Here is a 27,075-nt window from a genome sequence, read left to right on the forward strand (position 1 = left end):
CGCCCAGCGCCGCTTCCTGGTGGTGGCGCCGGGGCCGGTACCGGGGCGATGGCGGGGCCGGTGCTGGCGGCGTTGGCCGGGCTGTGGGCGCGGGGGGCGGCGGGCGGGGAGGTGTTGGCGGCGCGTCCCGGGGCGCTGGAGGAGGAGATCGTGTCGGAGAAGGCGGCGGAGGAAAGCCACCGGCAGGACAGCCTCAACCTGCTCGTCTTCATCCTGCTGCTCACCCTCACCATCCTCACCATCTGGCTCTTCAAGCACCGCCGCGCCCGCTTCCTCCACGAAACCGGCCTGGCCATGATCTACGGTGAGGGGCGCGGGGACCCCCACGCACCCCCTTACCCCGTCACCGACCCGCCCCCCTCCGTGGGAAACCCGTGTGGGGAGGAATGAGCCTTGCCCTGAGCACTGGGAGCCCCGTCCAAACCAGTCCCGGGGCTGTGCTGGGCCACCAGCAGCCCCACTGCTCCCTTTTTCTGTGCCCGGTGGCCCTTTGGTCAGGAGCTGCAGCAGGGCTCGTTTTGTGGGTGTCCCCATGGGTGTGGGGACTGGGGGGACACGCTGTACCCCCTTGCAGAGGCTCCTCTCTTGCTGGCACAGCTGGGCTGCACGCCCCGTCTTGCCTTGCCCCGTGCCGAGTGTTATCTGCGTGTCACTGGAGGGAAGGTTGGTTGTTCTCCAAACTCGAGATGTCAAGGGCTCTTGAAGACAGCGTCACTCCAAAGTCTCCAGCAGCAAGGAGCTGGTTGGGTTTTCCCAGGCTGGTTTTCACCCAGCATGAGTGAGGCTGGTGGGGTCAAGGGCTACCGTGTCCCAAGCGAGCTCAAAACCATGCCACCGAGCACCAGCAAGTCCTGCTCCCCTGCTCCAGGGCTGAGACTGGGGACACTGGTCTGTGTAGACAGGCTTTGTGCTGGCCAGGACCCTTATGTCCCACACACTGAGGCCAGAGGTTGTGTCTCCACCCCATGTTTAGAGCACCTGAATTTCCAGAAGCTGGGAAGAGGGGAGAGACCATATGGGGAGAAGCTCCCACCCTTTGCCATGCTCAGGGACTCGGGGGACCAACAGCCTTATGTCCTGCTGCTCGGGGACAAGCTCCTACTTTTGGGGTTCCTCCTCCTACTGTGACAAGACCTCTTGATGAGATGCCCCGTGTGTGTTCCCACAAGAAGTGGAGTGAGACTGTTGAGTCAGGGGAACAGGTCCATAGCTGGTTGGATTTTAATGGTGGCCTGTGATTTAGTGAGGTGACATGGCGCATGAAGTGGCCTGAACTATACTATGGAGGTGCCATACCTGGCTCTCCCTGGGTTATCATGCATGACTTGGAGTTCAACCAAAGTAGGTCTGGGAGTTCTGCTGGAGGAGTGGTTAACGCAGCCGTGGATCTTTATCTAGACAAGATTTGTAGAGCTTAGGATTGAAAAGGTGTCTTCTGCTGTGGGTAGTGTCTCTTCTCTGTGCTGTCCTTGCTTGTGCTCATTGTGGGTGATGTGTGACCAAGCAACGTGGCCGAGTCCCCCACCCAGCAGAAAGCTTTGCTCGGAAGGCTCTGACTTGAGCCATTCACTCCCGTTGGCTTTTGTGATCCTAAGCTTCAGTTAACTGGAAGTGTCCTTCCAAACGAAGGGGTGGAGACACCCGCGTCAGCCCAGAGGCACAAAATACTGCTCTGCCCTTTTGGATTCCTGCAAGCCACGGGGAGGTGCAGGCGTTGCTGGGTTGCTGGCCTGGCAGGGTGCTCACCTCCCTGGGACGGGAGCTGTGCTGTGGGAGGTCGTCCTTCTCCTCCTGCCCTGGAGCTCACCAGCACATGGACTTTCTATTCCTTTCGTGCTTTCCAACTTGATCTCAAACTTGTTCTTCTTCTCCTGGAGTTTTCTTCATCTTGATGCTCCATTCTCCCTGACCCACCTGAGTGCTCTCCTTGTTCTTCAGAGTATGACCCGGGTCATTTTGGCCCCCTGCCAATCTGTAAAATGCATCTTTTGGGTCTGCTCTTAGGGAGTTGTTGGCAAAATCTGTAACATCACCTGTCTGGTCATGCATAAAATCAGAGTTTTTCCCGCTGTCGAGGTGTTTGGCATTTGCTCCTCAGGTTGTGGGAGCTGCTGTAGGAACAGGGATGTGTAGTTTCCCAAGGAGTGGTGAGATGCTGTTGTTTTACAGCGACAAAAGCTGCAGGGAGCAAAGCAGGTGCCGCTTCTGCTTGGCTCTTGCCAGCCCCCTGCGATGCTTTCAGCCCTGGGGAAGTCTGCTGAAAATGTGGAAGGGCTGTGGCAGGCAGGCTGCAAAACAGACCCTGAAATCTGGGCAAGACCAGCAATTCATAAAAGCTTGTCTTTTTCTAATTAAAAAAACCCCAACAACTAAGTCAGATAAATCTTTTGCATACATCTCTTCTTCCTGAAATACATCAGAGTTTCCTTGGTGTCTGTGTTTTTATTGTAAGCTATAAGCTTTTGCTCCAGGTGGATTTATGTCTTACGAATCACGCTGTCAGCTCAGAGTTGATGTTCAAGAGCGAGATGCAGGCTGGAGTCATTTCATGGTGTTTAGTAGCCCCTAAACTTCATTTCAATGTTTAAAATGAGGTTCCCACACCCAAGGTATTCAACATACAGGACGATTATTTAAACAGTCTTGTTTCGGTTCTTCTCAAGGTCTGATGGTGGATGTGGCAGGAGCTTCTCTAAAAGTTTAGTTTCCTTGTACTTGTTCCCACTTGGCCCCTGGATTGCGTATGTCTGAATTGCTTGTTGTCAGGATGTCTTCACTTGCCTACTACATTTTTCTTTCCTTTTGGTGTCCAGATTAATGCTTGCCTGGGGATCCTGTGTGCTTCCATTGTTGTTAAGTGCTCGAATGGTAATATATTAGTCTTCATTTAAAACCTTACCTCGGAAATGTTCAACAGCACCTAAAAAAAAAAAAAGCCCATGGGCTTTTGTTCTTTTTAATGAAGTTGGGAGAAATGCAATGAGAATAATCTCTTGCACTTTGCATAAAATAACTCAATTAATTTACCGGCTTTGCCTTTAGCTTCTCTACTCCTTGCTGCTTTTGGCTGGCAGCTCCCTTGGTGTTGGGTTCCTTCTGCTCTGCTCCCTCCCAGGGCCCGGTTTTGTAAAACTTTGGGCTGCCAAAGCATGTCGATACTGGCAGAGCTGCTCACGGGTTGCTGCTAGGATGGCCGTTCAAGTGCCAAGAGAGTTTGAACCATTTCCTACGAGAGTTTCAGAACCAGGAGGACCTACATGGTCCTCTGGACTTGGTCCAGGTAGCCTGAGCCCAGGGCTGGGTGTTGGTGTCTGAAAGAACTTGCTGTCCGAGTCAGGTTTGTTCCAGATGCCTCCAGCGAGCATCGCGAGGTGAGGGGGGTTGATTTAGGGATCCAGTGTTGGGCATGGGGGGGTCAATGGGGGTGTTTTCTCAATGTTGGCAGAGGAATTGGCTTTAAGCAGAGCAGCAGCACAGTTTGCCCGTCAGTGACTCGGATGGTGTCTCTGTGTCAGGGACATTACTGGCAGGTTCTCACTCGGTGCCCGGAGCTCTGTGTGCAGGTGTTTGTTTGCATGGGGACATCTCTTCCAACCCTGGTCCAGAGAGCTCTGGGAGCCTCCCAGGCAGCGCGTTACAGGGCAGGATAAAAGGGCTGATTTTTGAAGCCCCAAGCACAGTGGCCTTGGCAGATATTGTAGGTTTATACGTTCCCTTTTCCCTTATCTCATTCCTGACCAGAGTGGGAATTTGGCTGCAGCCAGAGTGTGGGGCCAGGGAACAGCTGCCTGGGTAAGTGAGACGGTGAGGACGAGCCAGGGGGTTATCAGATGTAGCGCTGCTTTGAGACCGGGATTAAGAGCCGAGAGGTGGGCGAGTCAGGATCCCTTCTGAATTAGCAGCAGTGATGTCCGTCTGTCCCTCTTCCCACCTGCAAGGCCACCCACCTCAAAGCATTGAGTCTGGGCATCTAAAGGGCTCGCTGGATGGGTTTGCAGCTGAGGAAAGCCAGGCAGCTCCTGCTGCTGGAGGTTTCTGACCCCCACATGAAGCTCTAAAATAAACCTGTGTTTTGGGTTTTTTTTAATAGTTTTTAAAAGCCAGCCCAGGTCGCTCTGGAGGGCTGCAGAGCGCAGTGTACCTGGTGCTGCCTGCTCCGCAGGAGTGGAGGAGCAGTTGCGAGGGTGGACGAGCTCTCCAGCCTGGCTCACCTCCCTTTCCTTTCATCTGAATTCTCACTGTAACTGTTTAAAGCTGCTTAACAGAATCATAGAATCATTTTGGTTGGAAGAGACCCTTAAGATCACTGAGTCCAACCATAACCTAACTCTGGCACTAAACCATGTCCCTAAGAACCTCATCTGTGTGTTTTATAAACCCCTCCAGGGATGGTGACTCCACCACTGCCCTGGGCAGATGTAAATGACTCTCTGAAGCTTGCTGTATCCCAGGGAAGTTTGTCTCCTATGGTACCTCAGGGGTCATCCTCTTTGGGGTGAAAGGGGACCTGGGTGTTTTGTCCCAGTGCTGTGGTGCCATGTATCCCCCGCCACATACTCACATAAGGACTTGCTGTGGCATCTCAGTTTTCTTGACGTCTTCATTTCCATACTTATATTTCCAGAGCACTGGAAGATCACAGGAGCTAGGAGGCTAGCAGAAGAGTGAGCCAAAGGATTCCTCTTTGGTGTCCTCAGTTGTTAGTGATGCTGGTGTGAAAGCAGCTCTCGGATGCTCTGCACAGTGTGGTGTTCCCTGAAGCACCTTGCTGGAGCTGAGCGTGCCTGGTTGTGCACTGAGAGAGCTTTTCTGTTACTGTTGGGGCAATTCTGCATCAGTGGTGCAGTGCAGGATAGAGCCCGAGGAAGATGGTGAGCCCAGTTGTCTGTGCAGGGCTTAAAACCATCAGTAGCTTTGTGAGAGCAGCTCAGCTGCACTGCAGAAGTGCCGCATTTGGCCAGGGGCTGGGTTTTGGGTGCTGCTCCAGGGTCAGTCAGCCTGGTCCGTGACATGGGACATCAGTGTCACTGGTGCGATGAGTTAGCAGCAGTGAGTCTCTGCAGCGAATTCTTCTGCCTCTGCTCATGGCCTGGCTGTGTGCTTGGGTGGCCTGGCTCTGTGTGACATCCTCTGGGATGGGAGGTGGGGGCTTTTCTTCAGAATGAGCAAATCTCATCCTGGAAAGCAGCTGGCAAAGGAAGAGAAGGCAAAAAGCGGGCAGCAGATCGGGAGCTCGCTGGCTGTGCTGGGACCCCGCGGTCTCCTGCCCAGGCTCTGCTGCCGTGAGATGGCAGTGGGGGAAGAGTTTGGTGTTCGCTTCGGTCAGGGTTGTGCCCTGCCTGTAGGAAAGCTCAGAGCAAGATCTTAATTAAGGCAACAGCAAAGAACTGGTAGTGTCCTGGGAGACAAACGGAGAAGCCTTCCAAGTGTTGCGGTCTCTGTTTTAGTTCCCACGTGTCTGAAAGCTTTTCATGAATGTGTGGTTCAGAGATGGGTTTAAGATTCCAGATTTCTGTGGTGGCTCAGCGCTGCCTTAATCAAGGAGTTTCCAAACCCTTTTGTGCTGAAGGCTACGTGGAAAGCTGTTTTGTGGGACACCCCTCCTCCCCAGCCTGCAGATGTCGAAAAGCTCTGCCCGGAGAGTGCTTGGCACAGCATGCGGGTGAGCAGGAGCCGGAGCAGCCTGCGCCGTGTGAATGCCGTTAGTCTGGATGCGAGACCTCGGAGCGCAGCTCGTCAGCTGTGTTGCAAACGAAAAGTGGCGTATAAACTGCTGACTTGCAAATTAACCCCACGATACTCCCGTGCAGGAGTGGAACCGGAGGCAGCGTTGGCTCCCAGGGCTGCCCTGGGGCTGCTGCTCCTGATGCAGAGCTGGGGCTTGCAGGGGGTGAGGGGCAGACCCGGGTGGTCGGCCTGCATTGGGAAACTTCCACGGTTGTTTATAAAATGAGGATCAGTGCTGTGCGCTGCCAAGGTTCCCAAGTGTGGGAAAAGGCTGTGTGGTGCTGCAGCATCTTAGGAAGGATGCTTGCTGTCCTCAGAGTGTCGGTGATGGTTGCTTGGTACCTTTTTTAATCCCCTACGAAGACGAAGGGTTTAATGTATTTCTGTAGTGGCAAAATGTGATGCTGTCAGGTTTCCAGGTGTAACTTGCATAGTTCGGGCACGTGAGCAGCACCTTGCCCAGGTCCCCAGCTGTGTGTCACCAATGCCAGTGTGCTCACCATCAGAAAACCAGTGAGCCCTCGATGTCAGCCGTTTGCTGCACTAGGGTGAGGGTCTGACTGATGGCTGAGTAATTAAAAACCTTCAGGACAAGTCCATGCCTGGTGTTAGAAAGTCAGCACGAGCACAAAGCGTTTCCATGGCTCATGAGAGGATGAGGGTGTTTTAATATACCATGGGCAGTTATTTGGATGGCAGTTGTGCTCAGCAGCTGAGGAGAGGGTCAGGATGCTGGAGTGCCTGATGTCACATCTGTGCTCGAAGAGATTGTCCCGGGAGTTCGCTGTGGCTCATCTCACTGATGTGTCTCTCCCCAGGAGTCCTGGTTGGCGTGGTCCTGCGCTACGGCATCCACGTCCCCAGCGATGTCAACAACGTGACGATGAGCTGCCAAGTGCAGACCAGCCCTGCCACGCTGCTGGTGAACGTCAGCGGGAAGTACTACGAGTACACCCTGAAGGGGGAAATCAGCGCCCAGGAGCTCAATAACGTCCAGGATAATGAGATGCTGAGAAAGGTAAGGGGGTTGGTGACTAGAGAGGCAAGTGATGCTCCCCACTCCTTCCATGGAGATGAGTCCTGTATCTGCTGCATTATGTGATTTTAATTCTTAACTTTGGTCAGACCGTAATCAGTTATCATTTATAAGTTGAACACAATGTAATGAAACTCTAGTTTCAGCTGAACTTAATTTGAGCTGTGTGGACTCTGGGCTGTGTCTCCAAAAGATCCCAGGCACGTCCCATTGTTCACCCGACAGCATTTGATCTGGCCAGGGTACAGGGTTTTCTCCATATATTTTATATAACATTCTTCTTTGTGTTTTACCTTGCAAGGTCTTAACAAACCATTTTACCATTGTGTTGTGGTTTTTTTTTTTCTTAACAGGTGACTTTTGATCCTGAAGTATTTTTCAACATTTTGCTTCCTCCAATTATATTTTATGCAGGCTACAGCTTGAAAAGGGTACGTGCCTTTACAGCACCTACGTTTTTAGTTCCTCTGCCTGCAGAGCATTTTTAATACTTGAGAGTGCTTTAATGCTTGCTCAGCAGGCCAGGGCGGCGGAGCTGGATACGCTTTTCCCCAGTACATGTGGGGTTGCAGGAAACAGGGCCGAGTGTCTCAGTCAGTCTCATCCATCCCCCTGCCCCAGGAAGGGTCAGAGACCTCAACCATTTCCAGCATGGGTTTGCACAGGGGTTTTTGAGGTCAGCTGGGCCATTCCAGGCATCCTTACTTTCCAAACACATGGGAGGGTGGGAGGTTTTTAGAAAGCTGCAGCTCTCTGAAATGCTGATTTGGAAGGAGAGGGAAATGATCCTGTTTAGCTGGTGGGAGAAGGAAGGAGGAGTGCTGCTGGGTTAGGACATCGGTTCCCAGCGTACAAGAAGATGATATGTTCGTGTTTATTAATGCTGCGTGAACGTCAGTGTAGACCACTGTGGTGGGCACTGTTCAGCCGTGCGTGTCCAGCTCGTGGTGTCTGAGCTAAGTTCCAATTCATGACAGACACTGTGTGGGTGCCTGTGCGGGCTTGAAATACATTGTTAGAAAAATATAATTCAGCGTGTTTTGTTTTTTTTTTTATCTCCTCCTCCTAGAGGCACTTCTTCAGAAACTTGGGATCCATCCTAGCGTACGCCTTTCTCGGCACTGCAATTTCCTGCCTGGTGATCGGGTGAGTAGCTGGAGCCCGTCTGGTTCTTCTGCGGGGATTTAAGCCATGCTGGGAGGCAGCGCTCTGAGCCCCGAGCTGCAGCTGCTAATCCCAGCCCTGAAAGATCACATGGGCTCTCTGCACCTCTGCTTGGCAGCAGCAAATGATACCATTGACTGTCCAAACTTTTGCTGGGTGGACGGGGCGATTGCTGTCTAATTGCATAGTGCTTTCTCAGCATCCCATACAGAATATTTATGTACATGCCAGGGAAAGTTTCACACTTCTCTGAAGATTGTCTTGAAAAAACAGACAGTAGCTTGAAGTTATTAAAAGCACAGCTTGGACAAGCATGAGACACAGGAGGGGCAGGATCGTAAATGCGTGTCCTGTCCTTACTTGCTGGAAGCAGGTGCCCAGTGAGCACAGATTATGTTTCAAATTATTTATCCCTCTGTGCAGAGGGAGCGAGATGATTCCTGCTCTGAATAGCAGCACGCAGGCTGGCGTAGGGTGTTTTCCACTGGAGAGTCCAGTGAATTCAAGCAAATTCAGTATCTGCATTATATGTTCCTCACTGAAAGTTTCAGCTGTACCAAAGTCAGGCCACGATCATCCCACTGAAATGTGTTAAATGTGAAACACTGCAGAGTGACCACAGGAGCCCATGAGCCTGGCTGCTGCTTTTCTTTGGCTGTGTTATGCTCGTGGAGGAGTTTCGGTCCTGGTTCCTCACCAGCACCGTGTTTGTGGTCTGCTGTGGTGGGTGCTTTGGTGTGCGTGGTCCTGGGCTTCACCAGGCACAGCTTACACGCTGCAGTTCTTCGGTGTTCCTGCGTTTGGGTAACTTCAGGGGTTAATCTGGCAAATTCAGGGGAATTGAGCCCAACTGAATGTCGTTTTAATGCACTGCAGAGATGAGTAATTGCCTCTTCTAATCACCAGCTCTGTTGTGTATGGCTGTGTGGCGCTGATGAAAGTCACTGGGCAGCTCGGGGGAGACTTCTACTTCACTGACTGCCTCCTGTTTGGTGCCATCGTATCAGCTACTGACCCAGGTATGTTAGATGGTTATTTTTTTTCCCTCATTTTACCTACATTTTGATCTGTTTTGGGTTCTGGCAAAGGGGTGAAGAAGTTTCCTCCTGAATTTTGGAGTTTAATTTATTTGTGACATTCTTAGAGGTGAAGTTTGTCTCCATCCCTTTTTATTTCCTTCCGGTTACATGTAATATATCTTCCAAACCTCTGCTTTCCTGAATCCTTGTTTGCAGTGAGGTTCTAGGCAGTTTCTCTCTCGGCTTTGCTGGGCTTGGGGACGGGTCCATTGTGTCTCCGCCATCCTGTGCCAACAGGTGATGCAGAACAAGACGTGTAATGTGGGGTTCAGCTGATAGTTTTAGTTAGTTTAGTGATTTTCTTCAGCTTCCATTTGGGTGGGATTTCGAAAGGTACTAATCTAATTTAAAGTTCATCTTACTGAGCAGTACTGAGGACAGTAGTGACATCTTGGTCTACTGATGCACTTTATAAGTCAATAAATGTGCCTTATCCAATGGAATTTTACTTAGTTCATGATTGCTTCTACATGGTAGCTGTTTATTTGCATGTTCCACCTTCACCTGAAAACACAGGACCACAAAAAGACCTCTCTTTCCTCCTGCCCTTTGCTGAACAGGGCTTGAATTTCTTCTTTCGCAGCCTGGCTACTATGTTTGAGACCAGTGTGGTGGGGCTGGGGGATGGCAGCATCGCCCACCTCCCAATGTTACGGGAGCTTTGGCGGACCTTTTTAAATGCAGATATTGGTCAGTTTTGCTTGGAAGGGAGATATTGAACACTTGGATAAGCCAAGTCTTCTGGCCTTTTGAAACAAGTGCCAGGGGCTGTCATTTCCAGATGAACTGGGACTTTTACCTGCTTATCTTAACAACGAGTGATTTCTGTTTTTAAAGGCAAAATGAGGAGTATTGTATGTATATGCATATATGCAAGAATAACGCTGCAGTACATAACCTGCAGCATAACGTGGCAATGACCACATCTGTCTGCCAGGTGGAGGTGCAAGATGTGTGTTTCCCATGTGTTTTTACTAACTGATTTTTTTATGTGTGCTTATTACTGCTGACATTCGTATTAAAAAAAAACCCCAAACCCTTTAAAAATAAGCTAAAATTATTTTGCAGCTTTTCCGAGTGTATCTTGGGTGGGTGTGTGTTCAGGCCACAGGTTCCTTTAGTGGGGAGTTGTTCCCATGTGGCTGTGAGGTTGAGCATCCTCCCTATAATTTGCTAGGGTGTCAACATCGAGGTGGGGAACATATTTGCAAAGCGGGGAGCACCTCAGAGATGTGATGATGGTGTGGTAGATCTGGTGGCAGGTGGGCAGAGGCTGTACATGAAAGTGATGCTTAAAAACATTGCGGATGAGCCGTTGGCATCGCACCCCTTCTTCAGGCTTTGAAGGTGAAAACGGAGCATTTCCCTGTGCATAAATGGATTAAACCCCTGTCAGTGTGTACAGATGAGTCCCTGAATGCTGTTTTACAGGACTTGTGGAGTTGATTGGAATGAGCTCAGCCCTCCACAGCTGCTTGGGCAGTGCATGATGCACCATGTGTTACATCTTGCTTCTTTAGATGTTGTGATGTTTTTGCAAGGCTGATAAGCAAAACCTTCTGCGTTTTTATTATTAATATCTTCTTGGAGCCACTGGATCGTGGAAGGGCTTGAGAGTACTCTGATCTATGCCCTGTGGCTGTAAATCACAACAAACCCCCAGCTGGGGTTCGAGCCAGTGCCTGGATTTCTCCAGTTAGGTCTGAAACATTAGCACATCTGTGCTGGCATTTCCAGTGTGGCAACCTGTGTTGAATTACGAGTATTCCTCTCAGAGTATTAGGGATGGGAGGAAAAGACAGCCATTGTCTTGGACAAGGCTGCATCCTCCTGAACTTCAGCAGGTGGAGGAAGGCTCTCCCCGATGCTTCAAGCTAACAGCATCCCAAAAGCTTGTGTCAGTGTGGTACTGGTGGTCCAGCCCATGAGCTCAGACCCCCAGGAAGCTCAGAGTAGAGTTTGCTCATCATTCAATAGAGCTAAAGCCCAGGATGGGTTTTCAGAAAAGGAGGAGGAGGCAAATGATAAAGTAAATTCAAATCTCAAAGGGCAGAAGGAAGAGTTTCAAAGGGATCACAGGGGGCGGCTGGCACCATCACAGCAGAGTGGCACTGACATGCAGGAAGGCAGCTTTCTAAAAAGGGGCATTTTGTCTTTGATTACACCAAAATAACAGCACCTTTTTGAATGTCTCTCTATTTTTCTATTTGTCAGTGACTGTTCTTGCCATATTCCATGAACTCCAGGTTGATGTTGAGCTGTATGCCCTTCTCTTTGGCGAAAGCGTCCTCAATGATGCCGTTGCCATAGTGCTGTCTTCGTAAGTGTGTTCTGTTTTTATTTTTAACTGTTATGTATGTTACATGTCAGGTGTTGGGGGGCACCACCTGGCCTTGCTTCTGTAAAATAGGAGCACTGATGTTTGCAAGCGCAGATTTACATATTAAGTGTCACGAAAAGCTGTAGTGACCTTCTGATGCATCTCCTCCTTGCAAACCGCAGCCTGGGACTGTGGGTTGTCCCTACAGCTTTCTCCTGCATGATGGATAGTTCTGTTTTGCTTTTATGGCCGGCTGACCCAGCCAGAAGGAGGTTTCTTATGTCCCTCTGAAATGGGAAAAGCACCATGTCTGCTTTTCAGCCACAGGGTTCCACTGCAATCCCTTGCTGATGGCTTTGCTCTTACCTGCCTTCCCATCCACAAATAGCTGCTTTTCTTTAGGTGGAAATAGTTGGTAAAGCAGCTGTTTCCTTTCTCTCCACACTTTCTGTGCATCAAGATGGTATTTCTTACAGCTGGAGTTAATACCCTGGATTGAACACATGGGAAACTTGCTGGCTTTCTAAAGAATGTTTTATATTCTTAAATATTTTATGTCCTCTGCATCTAGGATGTATTTTATCTGCGTTTCCACTGTGTTGTCATCACGGGAATTTGTTTGGCGATATATAATGTCTGCAATGGTGACAGGTTAACATATAGCTAAGACTCATGCAGAAAATATTTCTGGAATACTTGTCACTCCGGCGTGCCGGTTGTGTGGGTCTTACTAAGGTGGAGGCAGCAAGGAACATATTGTGAGCTGTATATCTGCCCGCATGAGTTGTATTTACCAAACTGAGTGTTTCTGTTGAGGTTTCTGGAACTGTTTGTGTTGCTCGCTCTGGCTTTTATGCTGGATTTGTCACTGCTGGCGCGAGAACAAATGCTGCGCATCCAGGTCGGGTTTAAGAAATGATCCAGAGTGAGGAAGGGATGGGATGGGATGGAATGGGATGAAATGGGATCTTCCAGCCTGTGCTGGGAGGTTCTGTGTGGGAGTGGGTGGGTTCAGCATTAGAGTAATGAAATTTGTGTTGAATCTCCTCACACATGGGTGACTATACTGTTCACGGTGATTTGCCTCTTTTCCTGTTTCAGTACCAGCTTTGTAGCTCTGATTTCCTGCCTTCCTCTTTTCTCAGGCTGAGTTTACCCACCCCCTGCCCTGAAATAGGATAATTTGCACCAAAACAGCAGCCCCGAGCTGCAGGCAGCAGTTATTTTGCTGCAAGGCTTTTGTGCATGCCAGCCCAGCAGCATGCTGACTTCTCAAGGGCTTCTCAGCAGTTAACCCGAACCAGTTTTAAAGCTTGTTGTGGTCTTTGTCCTCATGGTCACTGCCAGCAGCATCAGGCGGCCCCGGTCGGCAAGGCGGGTATTGCTCAGTGCAGGTGTCTCAAGGGCAACCTCAAGTCACCTGGACACAAGACATCTTGGGTACAAGGAAGAGGTGGAGGCCTCTTGCTCCAGGGATGAGAGCTCCTCCAAGAGCAGCCCAGAGACCTTACTTATGGTTCCGCTTTTTAAATTTAGTTTGGTGTTTGCCTTTTTTACAGCAGAGGTGTAAGTGGGGGAACTGCGTGGGGATGGTTCTGCTCCCGCAGTCAGAAGCCCCACTCCCCGGTGTAGGAGATGCAGATGAGTTGGAAGATGGAGAATCAGGGGCTTTCTGGGCAGATGGGGTGTGTTGGTGGAGGTGGGTCCCACCTCATCCCGGAGGTGAAGAGGGGCTCCAGCGCAGCCAGCTGAGTGTGCAGGTTTTGCGATTGCCCTGAGAAGAACCATCAGCTCCTTGCACGTAGTGGGGGTGAGCGCTGCGGGCACCGTCCCCGCGCCAGGGGAGGATGAGGAGCTGGGACTCCTCCGTGGTTCCTGCCGGGAGCTGGGTGCTCCTCAGGCTCCTCTCCTGCCCGCTTTCAGTCACAGAATCGTAGAATGATTTTGGTTGGAAGAGACCCTCAAGATCATCAAGTCCAACTGTTAACCTAATACTGGCACTAAACCATGTCCCTAAGAACCTCATCTATGCATCTTTTAAACCTCTCCAGGGATGGTGACTCCACCACTGCCCTGGACAGCCTGTTCTAATGCCTGACAACCCTTTCTGGAAAGAAACTTTTCCCAATATCCAATCTGAGCCTTCCTTGGTACAACTTGAGGCCATTTCCTCTCGTCCTGTCACTTGTTACTTGGGAGAAGAGACCAACCCCCTCCATGCTCCAACCTCCTTTCAGGCAGTTGCAGACAGTGAGAAGGTCTCCCCTCAGCCTCCTTGAGGCTCCCCAAATCCCAGACAAATTTCCATCTCCCTGCCTGGGGAGCAGATCTGTGCCATTCTGTGCCTGTCTCATGCCGGCCTGGCTGGGCTCAGGGCAGGGAACTGATTCCAGGATGAAGGAGAATTGAACCCAGAACTGAAACCAGCGGTGGACAGTGAGGTGCCAGGGCTGCGGTTTGGGAACATTTACCCAAATGGAGCCTGTACCTGCTTCTTCTGAAGGGAGGTTTCACAGGGGCTAAAAGCCCTGGGGAGCCCAATGGGCAGGGAGAGGGAAATAAACCACACAAAGGGCAGCTGGTAATAATGTCTGATTAGTGATGCAAAAATCAAAACCACAAGGAAAACTGTAAGAGGTTAAAATGTTAAACCAACATCCAAACAGTCAGGTATAGACGGGAAATGAAACCAGTATGGGTTTAAAAAAACCCGAGCCTCCAAACCCCAGAATAAGAACACATTGGTGAATGGGAAGTAGAGGATGGGACTGACGAAAGAAATTAAACCACAGGGAGAAATTTGCAGCTTGCAGTGTAAAAGGCGATGCCGAAAGATGAAATATATTAAAAGCAGGGAAGTTTAGCAAGGGAAGTGACCCGTGATGTGTTGGGAAGGGGAGGACTGTCACTCGTGTTGCAGAAGAATGTTGGTGTGTAGTTAGGGGAGGAAGCTGTGGGGTGTGTGCACAAGGCAGAAACTTTCCATTCCAGCATAACTCAGGAGGTTAAACAGCAACTATTTGAAGTTCACATCCAAGAGTTTTAATAGAGGGATTGCTAACTAGGACCTTAATGTTTTTGATAAGTTTACATGGAGTAAAGCTAATAAGTAGTTTATATTAAAATGGTGTTTAGGAGGTGGATAGGGAACCCCTGTATCTCAGGCTTTCTAAGTAAATCAGTGGAGTGGCTGTTGCAAAGCTTGGGAATGAGGAGTGAGCAGATTCAGAGATGGGATCAGTGTGGCAAAACGATTTACCACGTCATCCCAAAGATCTGCTAGAGTTTGATGGACAAAGATAACCAAAGATAACAGCGTTGCTGTTGCGAACCGGGACTGTGCCATTTGCCTTGCTACCCTGCGGTATGTCACTTCAGAGCTCACAGCAGTGCACATTCAACATAGTGCACATTAAATGTGGTAAAAAGGCATAACTTACAGTTCTCTAGGGGATATTTCATGTCAGCTGCCTCTGTGGAGTCCATGGAGAAATGTGGGCTTCCCACTGGAATGCTCTGTGGTCCAAGAGTGCCCGACTTTATACAGAGCTGATGCCAAACCCCCAAAATACCATTGCAAAAGCTGAACTGTCACCTAGCACATGCATTTGCAGGAGATCATGTGGGAGAGGGCTTTTGGTCTGATGCTCTAGTGTCCAGAAGGAGCAGATGCAAAGCTGTGCCGAGGAGCAGGACTGAGCTGTAGAAAGCCAGTGAGGGGCGCAGGGGACCCCAAACTCCCTGGGACAGGACAGGCACGCTGCTGCTGTGACCGCGGGGGGGTTGCAGTGTGGCACTTGGGTTTTGCCTCCCTGATTTCTCAGGCTCGGTGTTTGCAATGGTCGTAGCGCTTTGCAAGGCTCATGTAGCACTGTGGAGGTGCCTCTCCCTCCACACTAAGCATTGTTTTTTTCATGTGTGTGCTTTTCCTCTCTCTTTCAGTTCAATTGTTGCGTACCAGCCAGCGGGTGACAATAGCCACACGTTTGATGTCACAGCGATGTTCAAGTCTATTGGGATCTTCCTGGGGATATTCAGTGGATCTTTTGCAATGGGAGCAGCTACTGGAGTTGTGACAGCTTTAATATCCTTTTTGTTAATTTTTTCCAAGTGCTTGCATAACAGCTTCTCTTTTTGTCTGCACCCAGACCTAGTGTTTCATGATTTTGTTTAGCCTAAATTAATGAAAGTCAATGTGATAGCCTTTTTAAGGGCAAGCTATGTAGTGTTGCTGTTACACACAACTGGATTTGATATCCTCTTAGCCTACAGTTTCTCTCCAAATTGTCCTTAACCATCTGCAACGTCACCAAGTTCACCAAGCTTCGGGAGTTCCCGTTGCTGGAGACCGGCTTGTTCTTCCTGATGTCCTGGAGCACGTTCCTGCTGGCCGAGGCGTGTGGCTTTACAGGCAAGCTCCAGCACAGCCCTGTGTCCGGGATGGAGACCTGCAGGGGTGATGGGCCGGTTGAGTTTTCCTTCTCCCAGTATTGATTGCAGCCGGGGCTCTCCCTCTGCTTTCTGAACTTTAATTATTTTGGGGTTATCGCATTAAATCTCCTACAGTATTGGGGTGCAGCTCAGCTCCCTTTTCATGCCCAGGAATCTAACGTGATGCTCTGCTCCCCAGGTGTGGTGGCCGTGCTCTTCTGCGGGATCACACAGGCCCATTATACCTATAACAACTTATCTACAGAATCCCAACACAGAACTAAGCAGGTGAGAGCTCCTCAGCCTCCTTAAGCCTGTCTGAATTTCAAATTCAGTATTTTTTCCTTCCATGTAGCCAGAATTAGGTGTATCTGTCTTTCTACAGATGGATTTTACTAGGGTTGCTTCTGCAGAAGTATTTATTGCGTGATGGATGGGCTAACATGTTTTTCTTCTTAAATCTCTGTTATATCTAACTTGCTTTTAATTTGTTTTTCTTTTTCAGTTATTTGAGCTTCTGAATTTCTTGGCAGAAAACTTCATCTTCTCCTACATGGGACTTGCACTGTTCACCTTCCAGAACCACGTCTTTAACCCGACCTTTGTGGTGGGGGCTTTTGTATCCTTTGGAGCCCCTTTTATAAAACAAGAAAAGGAAGGGAGAGGCGCCTCATTCCTAAGTTATGTTTTTCATTCAAACATGTGGGGCTCTTTCCAGTCAGTCTAGCTTTATTTTTAAATGGAGATTTCTCCCATGTAGTGATGCCTTTGCCGGTTATTTTAGGAAGATGGAGATTCTTTTCTCAGCTTTTCTCTTTGGTGGTTGATGTGGTTTTTTTTGTGTTGTTTTTCCTGCCTTGTCTCCTTTCATGGGCATTTGGAGTAGCTGCTGCAGGGCCTTGGCGTTCGGTGCGAACATGGTGTTGAAGCACCCGGCTTCATCACATGCCAGCGTGGCACCAGGAGTGGCTTTGCAAACAGGAGCTACCTGGTACAGCTGTTTATTTCCTCTTTTCTCTGCTATTCCATTTGATTGACCCTGGTCAAATAGCACAGTTAAAGCCACAGTAGATGCCTCTGAGTGATGTAATGAGAAAGGATTTCCCCTTCCGCAGACTGATGCTAAGGGAAACAAGATATCGGCCCTGGTGTGTCTAGAAAAACAAAGATTTTGAAGATATTTTGTATATATCACAGGGAAAACAGTTCATATGTGCAGATTTTTTTCACCCTGTGCACTGAAGCAGGTTTATGTGGTTAAGTAAAACACTGTGATCTTTGCCATTGCTGGCACGTGGGTTTGCAGCAGGGTCTGCTGAATTCCTCCCATGAGCTTTTGCAGGGTTGTAGTGGGGTAAAGGGAGCAAAGAGCAAGGAAATGCCATGTGGGTCATTTAAATTGAAATTTTGGGATGTGCCTCTTTGGGAGGAACTTGGTGACTCACTGATGAAATAGCTCATTCATGAGAGAGATCATGAAATACGTCTCTTATGCAAATTCGTGATGTTCAGGAAAGAACATAAAAGCTGGAAGCATTTTCCATATTATTCAAGGCTGCACTGAATATTGACTCCAAGATTATTTTTGCCATCTGGGTGCTGATATTAAAAGACACAGCTTCAAAGATAAAAGCCATATGAAGGGGCTGGTCATTCTTGTATCTCGCAGGCTATGAAAACAGTATTAAGTTTTTTTTCCTTCGCAACTGCTACCACTTTCATTTTGCTGAATAATCTTTGGGAATGGGACTTGGCTCAGAGCTTCAAATCCAGCTGTGAAGTGTGGCGTGCCAGGGAATGTCAGAGGGGTTGTGGTAGCTGTGATAACTTAAGCTTTGCAGAGGACGAATAATTCTTGGGGTGCAAGACGAGCCTGGCAAGGGAGAGCATACAGTGGGAAATAGTGGGTTTTCTCTCCTCTCACTTGTCTAACCTGCCCTCTCATCATTTTCTTGTTTATTTGTGCTTGTCTCTGTGTGATATTCCTGAATTACAGTATGTGCTTTGCTTCAGTGAGACATTAGTGTGCTCTTCCCATGCTGCCGTAGCACTCAGAGCTGGGTTGTTGTTGTTATTATTATTATTATCATCATCATCATCATCTTTGCATCCATAGGACTGGTGTTTCTGAGGCTCCCCAACATTTCCGTCAGGCAGTAGAAATTGACGGTGCGTGCAGAGGTGGGATGTGAGAGGAGACATAGGAAGAGCAATTTCCTTAACATGTGCAAATACAGCTTGCTATCTTTCTAGGAAGAGCTGCCAATATTTACCCACTGTCATTTTTACTGAATTTGGGAAGAAGAAATAAGATCGGAACAAATTTACAGCATATGATGATGTTTGCTGGTATGTTATCGCATCCTTGCTTCCGACCATGTGGTCTGTCTGCACTTCCTCATCCCTGAGCACCTGGAAATATTCCTTATTCAACTCTAAACTTCTTACGGGCCATGTCTGGAGAAGAGGCTGGGTGGGAAAGGGGTCTGAGATGTAGCAGTGAGCTCCTCCTGCTTGGGTGCGTGCCATGGGGCAGGAGGAGGGTTTGCCTTTCTGGGCTGGGAAAGAGTGGTGATAATTTCAGCTTTCACAGCATATTCTCATGTTTAAATAATCGCTGTTAAAGCCCTGAAGTCTCTGCCGGTGGTGGATGTCAAATAAACCCTGTTCAAGGCCAGGCTGGATGGGGCTCTGAGCAACCTGATCTGGTGAAGATGTCCCTGCTCATGGCAGGGGTTGGACTGGATGAGCTTTGAAGGTCCCTTCCCGCCCAAAATATTCTATGATTCTGTGCCCCATCTGAGGGACAGGACCGCATGTGGGGCAGTGTGATGCCCATCCTGGGTGGTGGCAGCCGCCTGTGCCGGGGGGTAACGCAGCATCTCCGCCGTCCCTTCCCCGCAGGGCTGCGAGGAGCCATGGCGTTTGCCTTGGCCATCCGTGACACGGCCACCTACGCCCGGCAGATGATGTTCAGCACGACGCTCCTCATCGTCTTCTTTACAGTGTGGGTTTTCGGCGGGGGCACCACGGCCATGCTGTCCTGCCTGAATATCCGGTGAGCGTGGCACATGTGGGCACAGCACGTCCTCTCCCTTGCTCTGCTCTTACAGTAAGGTGCTCGGTTTTAAGAGACAAGAGGAGATCATGTACTTCTCCTCCAGATCGCAACACCCTTGGTGAAGGGTTTAGAGGGGAAGCCGTATGAGGAGCGGCTAAAGTCACTCAGTTTGTTCAGCCTGGAGGAGACCGATGGGAGACATTGTGTCTACACCTTCCTCACAAGGGGAGCAGAAGGGGCAGGAGCTCATCTGTTTTCTATGGTGACCAATGATAGAGCCCGAGGGAATGTCAGGAAGATGTGCCAGGGGAGGTTCAGGTGGGACATTAGGAAAAGGTTCTTCACCCAGAGGGTGCTGGAGCCCTGGAACAGGCTCCCCAGGGAGGTGTCACGGCCCTAAGTCCGACAGTGTTCAGGAAGCAATTGCACCACATCCTCAGACACACGGTGTGAATTTTGGGGTTGTCCTATGCAGGACATTGCATTGCTTGTGCTGACCCTGTGTTTGTTTTCTCCTTTGCAGAGTTGGTGTGGATGCGGATCAGGAGAATGTGGTGAGTTCAGCAGCCTCTGCAGAGGAATTTGCATTTGACTGTGCTGGGGTTACATCAAGACCCTGTGAATGCCCCTCTGTGCTCTGCTCCCTTCCAGCTGTAGGAGGGTTTTTAGCTCCTCTGGTGAATGAGTTTGCAGTCAGTGGGAGTCACGGCTTTTCTGTGCCCTCTGTGGCTGTCATGAGGCTTGCTTTCATTTGGTTTGAAAGAAGGGCACAGAAGTAATGCTGGACTGTCTAGTCAGTCCACATTACTGCTGCGATAGAGTCCATCTCTCCCTTGCTGGATCTGAAATAGATATAAAAATGTGCATGACATGGAGGCTTTCTGCCTCTTCCTACCATCCAGGGAAGTACAAAAATGCCATTTACTGGCCTATATTGTGTAGCATCTTCCTTCCCACTTTTTCCCGTTGGTACCCTCAACCTTTCTTTTGCCCCCAGTTTCCTTTGGGTTGTTATGTGGCAGCCCAGGAACCACCAGCTGTGCTGAGATAAATGCTGGAGCCCTGCAGCACTGGGGGTTTCCCTGCCTGGGAGCCCCGAGCTGTGTCACTTGTGTGTCTGCCTCGGTTGTGCTGTTGCTGCAGCTTGGATTGATTTCAGGATGGGTTCTGCACCTTGGAGGTTCATTTTATTCAGAACTATTTACTGGCATGTTCACCTTCTGGAGGGAAAGTGTCAAATGCTAAAGGCAGCCCAGAGCCATGCATCTGAAAGGCAAATTTCTGTGAAATACGTAATTGTATTCATAGTTCCCTCCAAACAGTTTTATGTCTTTTCTCTGACAAAAAGGAAGCGAGATGTCCCCTAACACGTGATTATTTGCACACAAAAATCTCAGGCGAGACTTGATGGAGGTTGGACATGTCAGCCACTATTAAATGTGATGTCTAGATGCAGCCACTGGCTCTGAGGCACTTTAAACCTTGGGGCCAGAAACTGGAAGGCTGTAGCAAAAAAATGGTTACCCTGTGCTTTGGTACCACCTCCCTAAGGCTGTTGTACGCTGCTAAATGCAGAGCGTGGTGCTGGCAGCACCTTCAGCCTGTCGTGGTGTTAATGTCCTTACAGTCAGTGCAACCCAAAGGCTTCTTCTGAAGAGGCCGTGGGAAGGTTTCTCTCTTCTTACATCCCCGTAGGGTTAACCAGGTGCCCCAATGGGCACTCATGGCCCTGATGAAGGTCTCGGCGTGTTGTCCTGCTGCTGTTTAACGTTTTGCTCTCCCGCAGGGCGTCCCAGAGAGCGAGAGGAGGAGTACGAAGGCAGAAAGCGCCTGGCTCTTCCGCATGTGGTACAACTTCGATCACAAGTATCCTTGGCTGGTGGTCAGATCGTGCTGGGCCAAACCTCGCCTGCTCGAGCAGCTCCGTTGCCTCAGACCATGGCTTGCTCCCTGCTTAGCAGAGGAGCCGGTGTTTGCTTTCCCACCACACTGCTGATTTTTGATTTTCACCTCCTCGTGGCTGTGGCTGCGAGAAATGGCCATTTCCACCCACTGTTAACTGGGTATACAGCGGCAGCTGAGTTCAAAGCTGGGCTCTCCAAAGCTGGAAGCCCGGAGAGTCCTCAGTCCCAACGGCAGGTGGGCAGAAAGGACAGAGCATCTTCTCATTTGTAGCCCACTTGCTAGACCTGTGCCCCTCCTGCCTTGCAAATGCTTTGTCGTGAGTTAGTGGTGGAGCAGTTTGCTGGGAGAGGCAGAGGGTGACGGGACGGGTGATGCTGCTGAGTCTTTTCTTAGCTGGACCGAGTCCTGCTCCACTCATGTCCTGCTGTATTTGGGTGAATTGAAATTGCTCATCCCTATAATATTTTGTGCTTCTAGAGACCTGAATTTCTATCCTTCCCTTGATTTCCTCGAGACACCAAGTCACTCACCGCTGCCTCTGCATCCCGCCCCTCGACTTACCGACATGGCCCTGTTCCTCTTTCTTCCTTAACCCTCCCCGTAGCTATCTGAAACCTCTGCTGACGCACAGCGGTCCTCCTCTGACCACCACGCTCCCGGGGTGCTGTGGGCCCATTGCCCGCTGCCTGACGAGCCCACAGGCATACGAAGTGAGTCCATTGGTGTCTTTTCTGTCACACTGTTGCTGGAGTTTGACCTGTTTACATTTCTGTGTAGCTTTTGGATGCTGCTCTGCAGCATTGAGCTGGGAGCCTGTGGGGAGATCAGATGGGTGAGCTAATTCCCGTGACTGTTTTGGTTTTCCAGCTGACTGTTTGGGCATGAAGGGATTCGTGCTGTATTTGTGGTGGTTCCTCAGTGACTGGCTCAATGAAGCTGTCATGTCTTTCATTCCCCAGGCCCTGTTGGGAGGACACCATTTCCCTGTCCCATGTTTCTTTCCAGCCTTGCAGCTGAAGCATTTCTGCAGCCCCTTCAGCTGCATCCCTCACAGCCAAAAAGGATGTCAGCATCAGTTGGGCTTGATGATCTTGAGGGTCTCTTCCAACCAAAATGATTCTGTGGTTCTATAGGAAATGGCCTCGAGTTGCGCCAGGGGAGGTTTAGATTGGTTATTAGGAAAAAATTCTTCATGGAAAGGGTTGTCAGGCATTGGAACAGGCTGCTCAGGGAAGTGGCTGAGTCACCATCCCTGGAGGGGTTTAAAAGATGCGTAAATGTGGTTTTTAGGGCTATGGTTTAGTGCAGAGTTAGGTTATGTTTGGACTTGATGATCTTGAGGGTCTCTTCCAACCAAAATGATTCTCAGCATTAAGTTCCTCACACAAAACAAAGATGGCTCTGGTGGGTCAGCGATGTGATTCCTGTGGTCGTGGGTATTTTGGTCCTGTTAAAGCTACTCAAAATTGCATTCCCCACATACCTGATTGTGGCATCAGAAAGAAGAGCTGAAAGAGCCTTTTCAGGCAGAGGAGTTAGTGCATCGTGTGAGTCTCCTGGGCTCGGAGGTGTGTGTGGCACACGTGGTTGTGGTCATGGTGCTGGAGAGCCTGCGATACTGTGCTGTGATCTGTTCACCGCCACTGTGTGCTTGCAATCATAGCTCTTCAGACAGAGTTAAACAATATTTTCCTCCTGTTTGTTGCCCAGAATCAAGAGCAGCTGAAGGACGATGACTCTGACCTCATTTTGAACGACGGGGACATCAGTCTGACCTACGGGGATTCCACCGTCAACACCGACTCGGTGGCATCCAGCAGCACGTCACGGCGGTTCGTGGGAAACAGCTCTGAAGATGCACTCGATCGGGAGCTGGCTTTTGGGGACCATGAACTCGTAATCCGGGGAACGCGCCTGGTCCTTCCCATGGACGATTCGGAGCCACCGTCAAATGTCCTGGATAACGCAAGACATGGCCCAGCATAAGGTTGCTCAGTTTAATTGACAGTAATATTTGCATATATGATCAAGAAATATGTACTACCTAAAGTCTAATGCATGTCTCAAAAATGTCTAAGCTGTATAAATATTATTTATATGGTGTCAGAAGAATATAAATATTCTTTGCCAAGCACTTGTAAAGAACAAGCTGCAAATTTAAGTTAAAAACTGTGTTGACTGCACTGTGTAGGTTGGAACTGTTTTAGCGTAAAAGTCTTTTGCACACAGTGAGCTTCTTTAATGTGTGATTTGACAACGGGTTTAGTTCCCAGTGGGGTAAGTAAAGGAGCTGCCTCCCTGTTCATCTTTTGAACGTGGGAGAGGAGGGTAGGGAGGTGCTGGCAAGCGGTGGAAGTCGCTTTCTAGTCAGATGAGAATTGTTGGTTTTTTTCTTTTTTGTCTTTTTTTTTTTTTTGGTCTTTGATCTCTGGATAGTCACGTTTGAAATATCAGTGAAAAATCTGCCCTCAGACCCTCTTGCCAGGCAGCGACCGGTGATAAAACTTGTTTGCTTTGTGGTAACCTGAGCTGGGATCTGGAGATTTTCCACTTTTTAGTGACCCTCTGCCCAAGCCCAGCTTTAGTGGGGTAACGGCAGGTGCCAGACAGAGCTGGTGGCAGGGACTGCGGGTGTCTGGCTGCTCGGATGTGAGCAGGAGGGATGGTTTGTGTCCATAGTCACGTTTAGAAGGAAGCGATCCCACAGAAGCTACACCAGGCATGCACAGATTTTAGGGCTGAGTCCATCTTTCGGCTGTGGCCCAAGCAGCTTTCTAGAACCAGCCGTCAGATCCTCAGTGGGCGACTAAGTTTCACGTCTGGCAAGTGACCGTGTCTTTGTGCGAGTGAATCTCTTCTCCTGCAGCGGCAGGCGCTGAGATGTGCGGAGCTCCCGCCGTCGCAGGGAGGGCTGCAGGGCCCGGCTGACCTGGGGCACAAGCTTTATGGTGACAGACTGACACGGTACCCACCGACCTCTGCGGAGGTGTCGGCAGCCGATGGTACTAAAGGGGAGAGTCCGTCCGTCCTCCTGTATAGTCAAAAACCATTGCACTTTGTTTAATAACTCCTTAGCATGCTGTGTGTCTGTAATCCCCATCCCATCTCTCTCATGTCTTTTACCATTTAATGAGAAACGTTCGTGAGTTGATTTTGTTTGTTTGTTTTAATTTTTGTTTTTCTTTTCTGAGGAAGAGCACAGAACAACTTGCGATTTCACACTAGTGTTAAAGGATTTACTCCGTAGTTGTGGGAATGGCTCAAGGAGCAGTGAAGTTGTTAACCCTGACATCCTTCTTTTTCTCCTGAAAAGGGGGAATCACAGAAATTTACTGTATGTGGTTTTATTGTCTATTTTAGCTGCAGTTTTGCTGTACAAACCTTTCAGGGTTACCGGTGCACTACAGGCCCATTCTGGAGTTAACCCTCTCCAGAGGGCTTAAACAGGAGTGTTTAAAAAGAGAATATATGAAAAAGAGCCAGGTGAGTCTGAGCACTCACAGCTCCCATTAGCTTTCCTTGGAACAAACTGCATCTCTCAGGATTCGACCTTGAGACCTCGGAGCAGTTTCCCCACAGCTGTTTTGCTCAGCACCGCCTGACAGCTGGAGGAGATGGGAAATACTGAAATTTTGAGTCTATATGTATAGTTGAGAAAATAAACTTTTTTTTTTTTCTTTTTTCATTTTCTCAGGTCTAAGTAACATTGCCTTAAATTTACGGATGTGAAACAAATTATTTTGGCAGTTTATCCCCAAGAAAATGCTTTCTGAACAAAACGTGGAAGTGTTGCCATAGGACTCCCCTAGAAGGGGAGTAACGCTCTGTTTATTTTTACATAGGGCATCTTCCTTGCACCGGTAAATGGCAGTCTCGCTGTTAACGTAGCTGTTGGATTAGCGCTAGCCTCTTTGTTTCCTGCTATGCAGGAATTCCATAAAGTGTGTGTTTTATATGATGTCTGTAACTTAACTTCATGTGTTTAAAAAAAAAAAACAAAACAAAAGTTAAAAAAAAAAAATAGGTACCTGTCGATTTTAGGTTTATTCCATCACTTCTACGTCCTGGTTTTCTGTTTGTTTTGCCTTTTTAAAGAGGTATGATAAATAACTACCTCTTGTTTTTTCCTGTATAACCTGACTATGAATTCAATTTACAAAGCTCACATTGGTGCGGTCGGAGGTGCAGAATGGTTCTGCTCCCCCCGAGCCCCCGGTCCCATCAGCCGGCCCCGTGCACCGGTGCAGCATAGGGCAAATTCCTGTGAGGTGGCCAAAGCGAAACACCCTACTGTAGCCTCAGTAGCGTTCCTCTCTCTCTCTGACCCTTCAACGTCAATAATAATTTATCCACTCTCTTTAAGCTTGCCAACACATAACCATCAGCCTCAGCTTTTGACACCAGTGACACTTCAGTTACTACATTAAAGAGAAAAAAAAAAGTTTACAAATGATGATTTTTTCGGGTTACCTGTGAACTCTTACGATCCATACATAATATAACCAGGAATGCTTTCAATAGCCTTGGTGAATGAATGAATCTAAGCTGAAATTCAGGAGTGATTTAATAAATGACTCAGATTCATCCTCAGCTGATTATTCTCTTTGTCCTGCTGCAGCAGAGAATACACGAGTGCCTGTTATCCAGACACAGAGCCCTGATGGCTTGTGTGCTGCACATGAAGTTAAGGGTACCTGGGAGAATCAGACCTCAAGACTTTTTGCCAAATAGATACGACAGCCCCAAGGAGGCGGTTTAAAACTCCCACAAAGATTTAGAGAAGGTGCCCTTCTTCTGTAAATTGAATTTTCATGGTTTTTGCACATGAAAAAGCATTGCAGGATAAGTTATGATTTGTACTAGTACTGTCAATTCGTGTGGTAACGGCATTAACCCCGTAGTTGTGGTGTTTGTGCAGCTGATCTGTGATAGCCGATGATCACTATTGGACCTTCTGTTTACACTGACTAAATCCTTTACTGTTGCGTTGTACTGTGAAAGAAGGATTATGGGCCTATAAAAGATTTCTTTTTTTTTTTTTTTCTGGAATTGTGTGTACCGTTTCATTGATTCACAAGGAAATAAATCTGTAGCAAAGTGACCATGTGCCGCTTGACCTTCTCAGACCATTTTTGTTCACGGCCTTTAGCCAACAGGCGCCGGTGCTGAACCCCAAGGGCTGGGGGGCACACTCCTGCCTGTGTCCCCCGTCCTGAGACACAGCCCTGGGGCCACCCTCCCATGTAGGAACAGGTGCTGGAGAGACACTGATGTCTGCTGAAAGCTGCTGCAGCTCCTGGGCTTCTCTGCAAGCAGCCAAACCCAGAGGCATCGCTACTGGATGTCTGCAAAAATCGAGCCTCCCAAGCTTTCATGGGCTTTTATTTCTCGTGGTTTTGCTGAATTTGGGCTCATGGCAGTGGCTCTGCTGTCCTTCAGAGGTGATTCTGCCCTCTGTTTCCTGTCTGTACCCTTGTTTTGCTGCTATGGGCTGTTGGAGCAGCTGAAGAGGTTTGTTGTTCAAACGCTTTATGATACTTCAATACAGAGGGCACCTCCAAAACTTCTGGAATCTGGTTTTGAAGGCTTTGATTCACAAAGGAGAACCTTCATCTTCTGAATGGAAGAAGGAACAAAGCAGATCCCTGCATCCTCTGGGGAGGGGACTTGCACTGCAGGTAGGTGCGTAGAGCCACCACTTGCTGAATAGCCTCCGTTTTATTAGTTCTGTTCAATTTGAGCTGATGAGATACAGCTTTCAGTCAAGCTATGGTACCACCTGGCCACGTGGGGATCAGTAAAGTGCTGGGAAATGGGCCAATGCTGGGTATCTACAGCCTAAACAACAACAACAAAATCCCAGGACTGTTTTTAGAGGAATCCTGTATTCTCATACCCAAGACAGTCCCATACACTTGGTTTTCCATCTCCATATCCTGTTGGGGAAGCGTTTGTATGAGGTGAAAGTTAAAAAAGCAAGCTTTTGATTCTTATTGCTTTCTCATTGTGGCCTGCAAGAAGCTCTTGTCCTTGCTGGGTCCTCTAGATGGCAATATTGGGAAGGACAGTCATTGTCCATCACCGCCGTGTCCCTGCGGGTCCAGGCCTGCAGAGGCTGCCAGCCCACCCCTGCTCCAGGGACCCTGTCCATCCCCTGCCATGCTCACCAGCCCTGACACTCCATCCAGCTCGAGCTTTTATCTGCAGAAAGGAGAAGAGACCCTGTTTCAACACGGACTGGTCTTACACCCTGAGCCCCTTTGCAGAAGCAAAGCACCCAGGAGTCTGGAGGCAGTTGAGGTGACCTTGTGCTCAGAGACTACATCTACCCTGCCTCTGGCTTTCCACTTTA

General features: G+C 49.1%; 1 protein-coding gene across 1 annotated transcript; it reads left to right on the plus strand.

Annotated features, from left to right (window-relative positions):
- Positions 1–33: 33 nt before the first annotated feature.
- SLC9A6 (solute carrier family 9 member A6) lies at positions 34–25,824 on the plus strand. Its single transcript, XM_065846688.2, has 16 exons — positions 34–304; positions 6,546–6,745; positions 7,117–7,194; positions 7,833–7,909; positions 8,834–8,946; positions 11,221–11,326; positions 15,269–15,410; positions 15,632–15,737; positions 15,957–16,045; positions 16,263–16,376; positions 17,995–18,106; positions 18,662–18,815; positions 19,342–19,372; positions 20,605–20,684; positions 21,328–21,433; positions 22,434–25,824. The coding sequence occupies exons 1-16, from the start codon at positions 49–51 to the stop codon at positions 22,707–22,709; spliced, it is 2,040 nt and encodes a 679-aa protein (XP_065702760.1). The 5' UTR covers positions 34–48; the 3' UTR covers positions 22,710–25,824.
- The last annotated feature ends 1,251 nt before the right edge of the window (positions 25,825–27,075 follow it).

Source organism: Patagioenas fasciata, chromosome 11 (genome assembly GCF_037038585.1).
Source record: "Patagioenas fasciata isolate bPatFas1 chromosome 11, bPatFas1.hap1, whole genome shotgun sequence".
NCBI classification, from domain to species: Eukaryota; Metazoa; Chordata; class Aves; order Columbiformes; family Columbidae; genus Patagioenas; species Patagioenas fasciata.

What these genes read in the sequence shown, in the direction of transcription:
- SLC9A6 (XM_065846688.2), top strand. Translation starts at nt 49, where the DNA reads ATGGCGGGGCCGGTGCTGGCGGCGTTGGCCGGGCTGTGGGCGCGGGGG. An exon ending in CGTATCAGCTACTGACCCAG is followed by an intron (nt 8,947 to 11,220) that starts GTATGTTAGATG and finishes TCTATTTGTCAG; the next exon opens with TGACTGTTCTTGCCATATTC. An exon ending in CTGGAGTTGTGACAGCTTTA is followed by an intron (nt 15,411 to 15,631) that starts ATATCCTTTTTG and finishes ACCATCTGCAAC; the next exon opens with GTCACCAAGTTCACCAAGCT.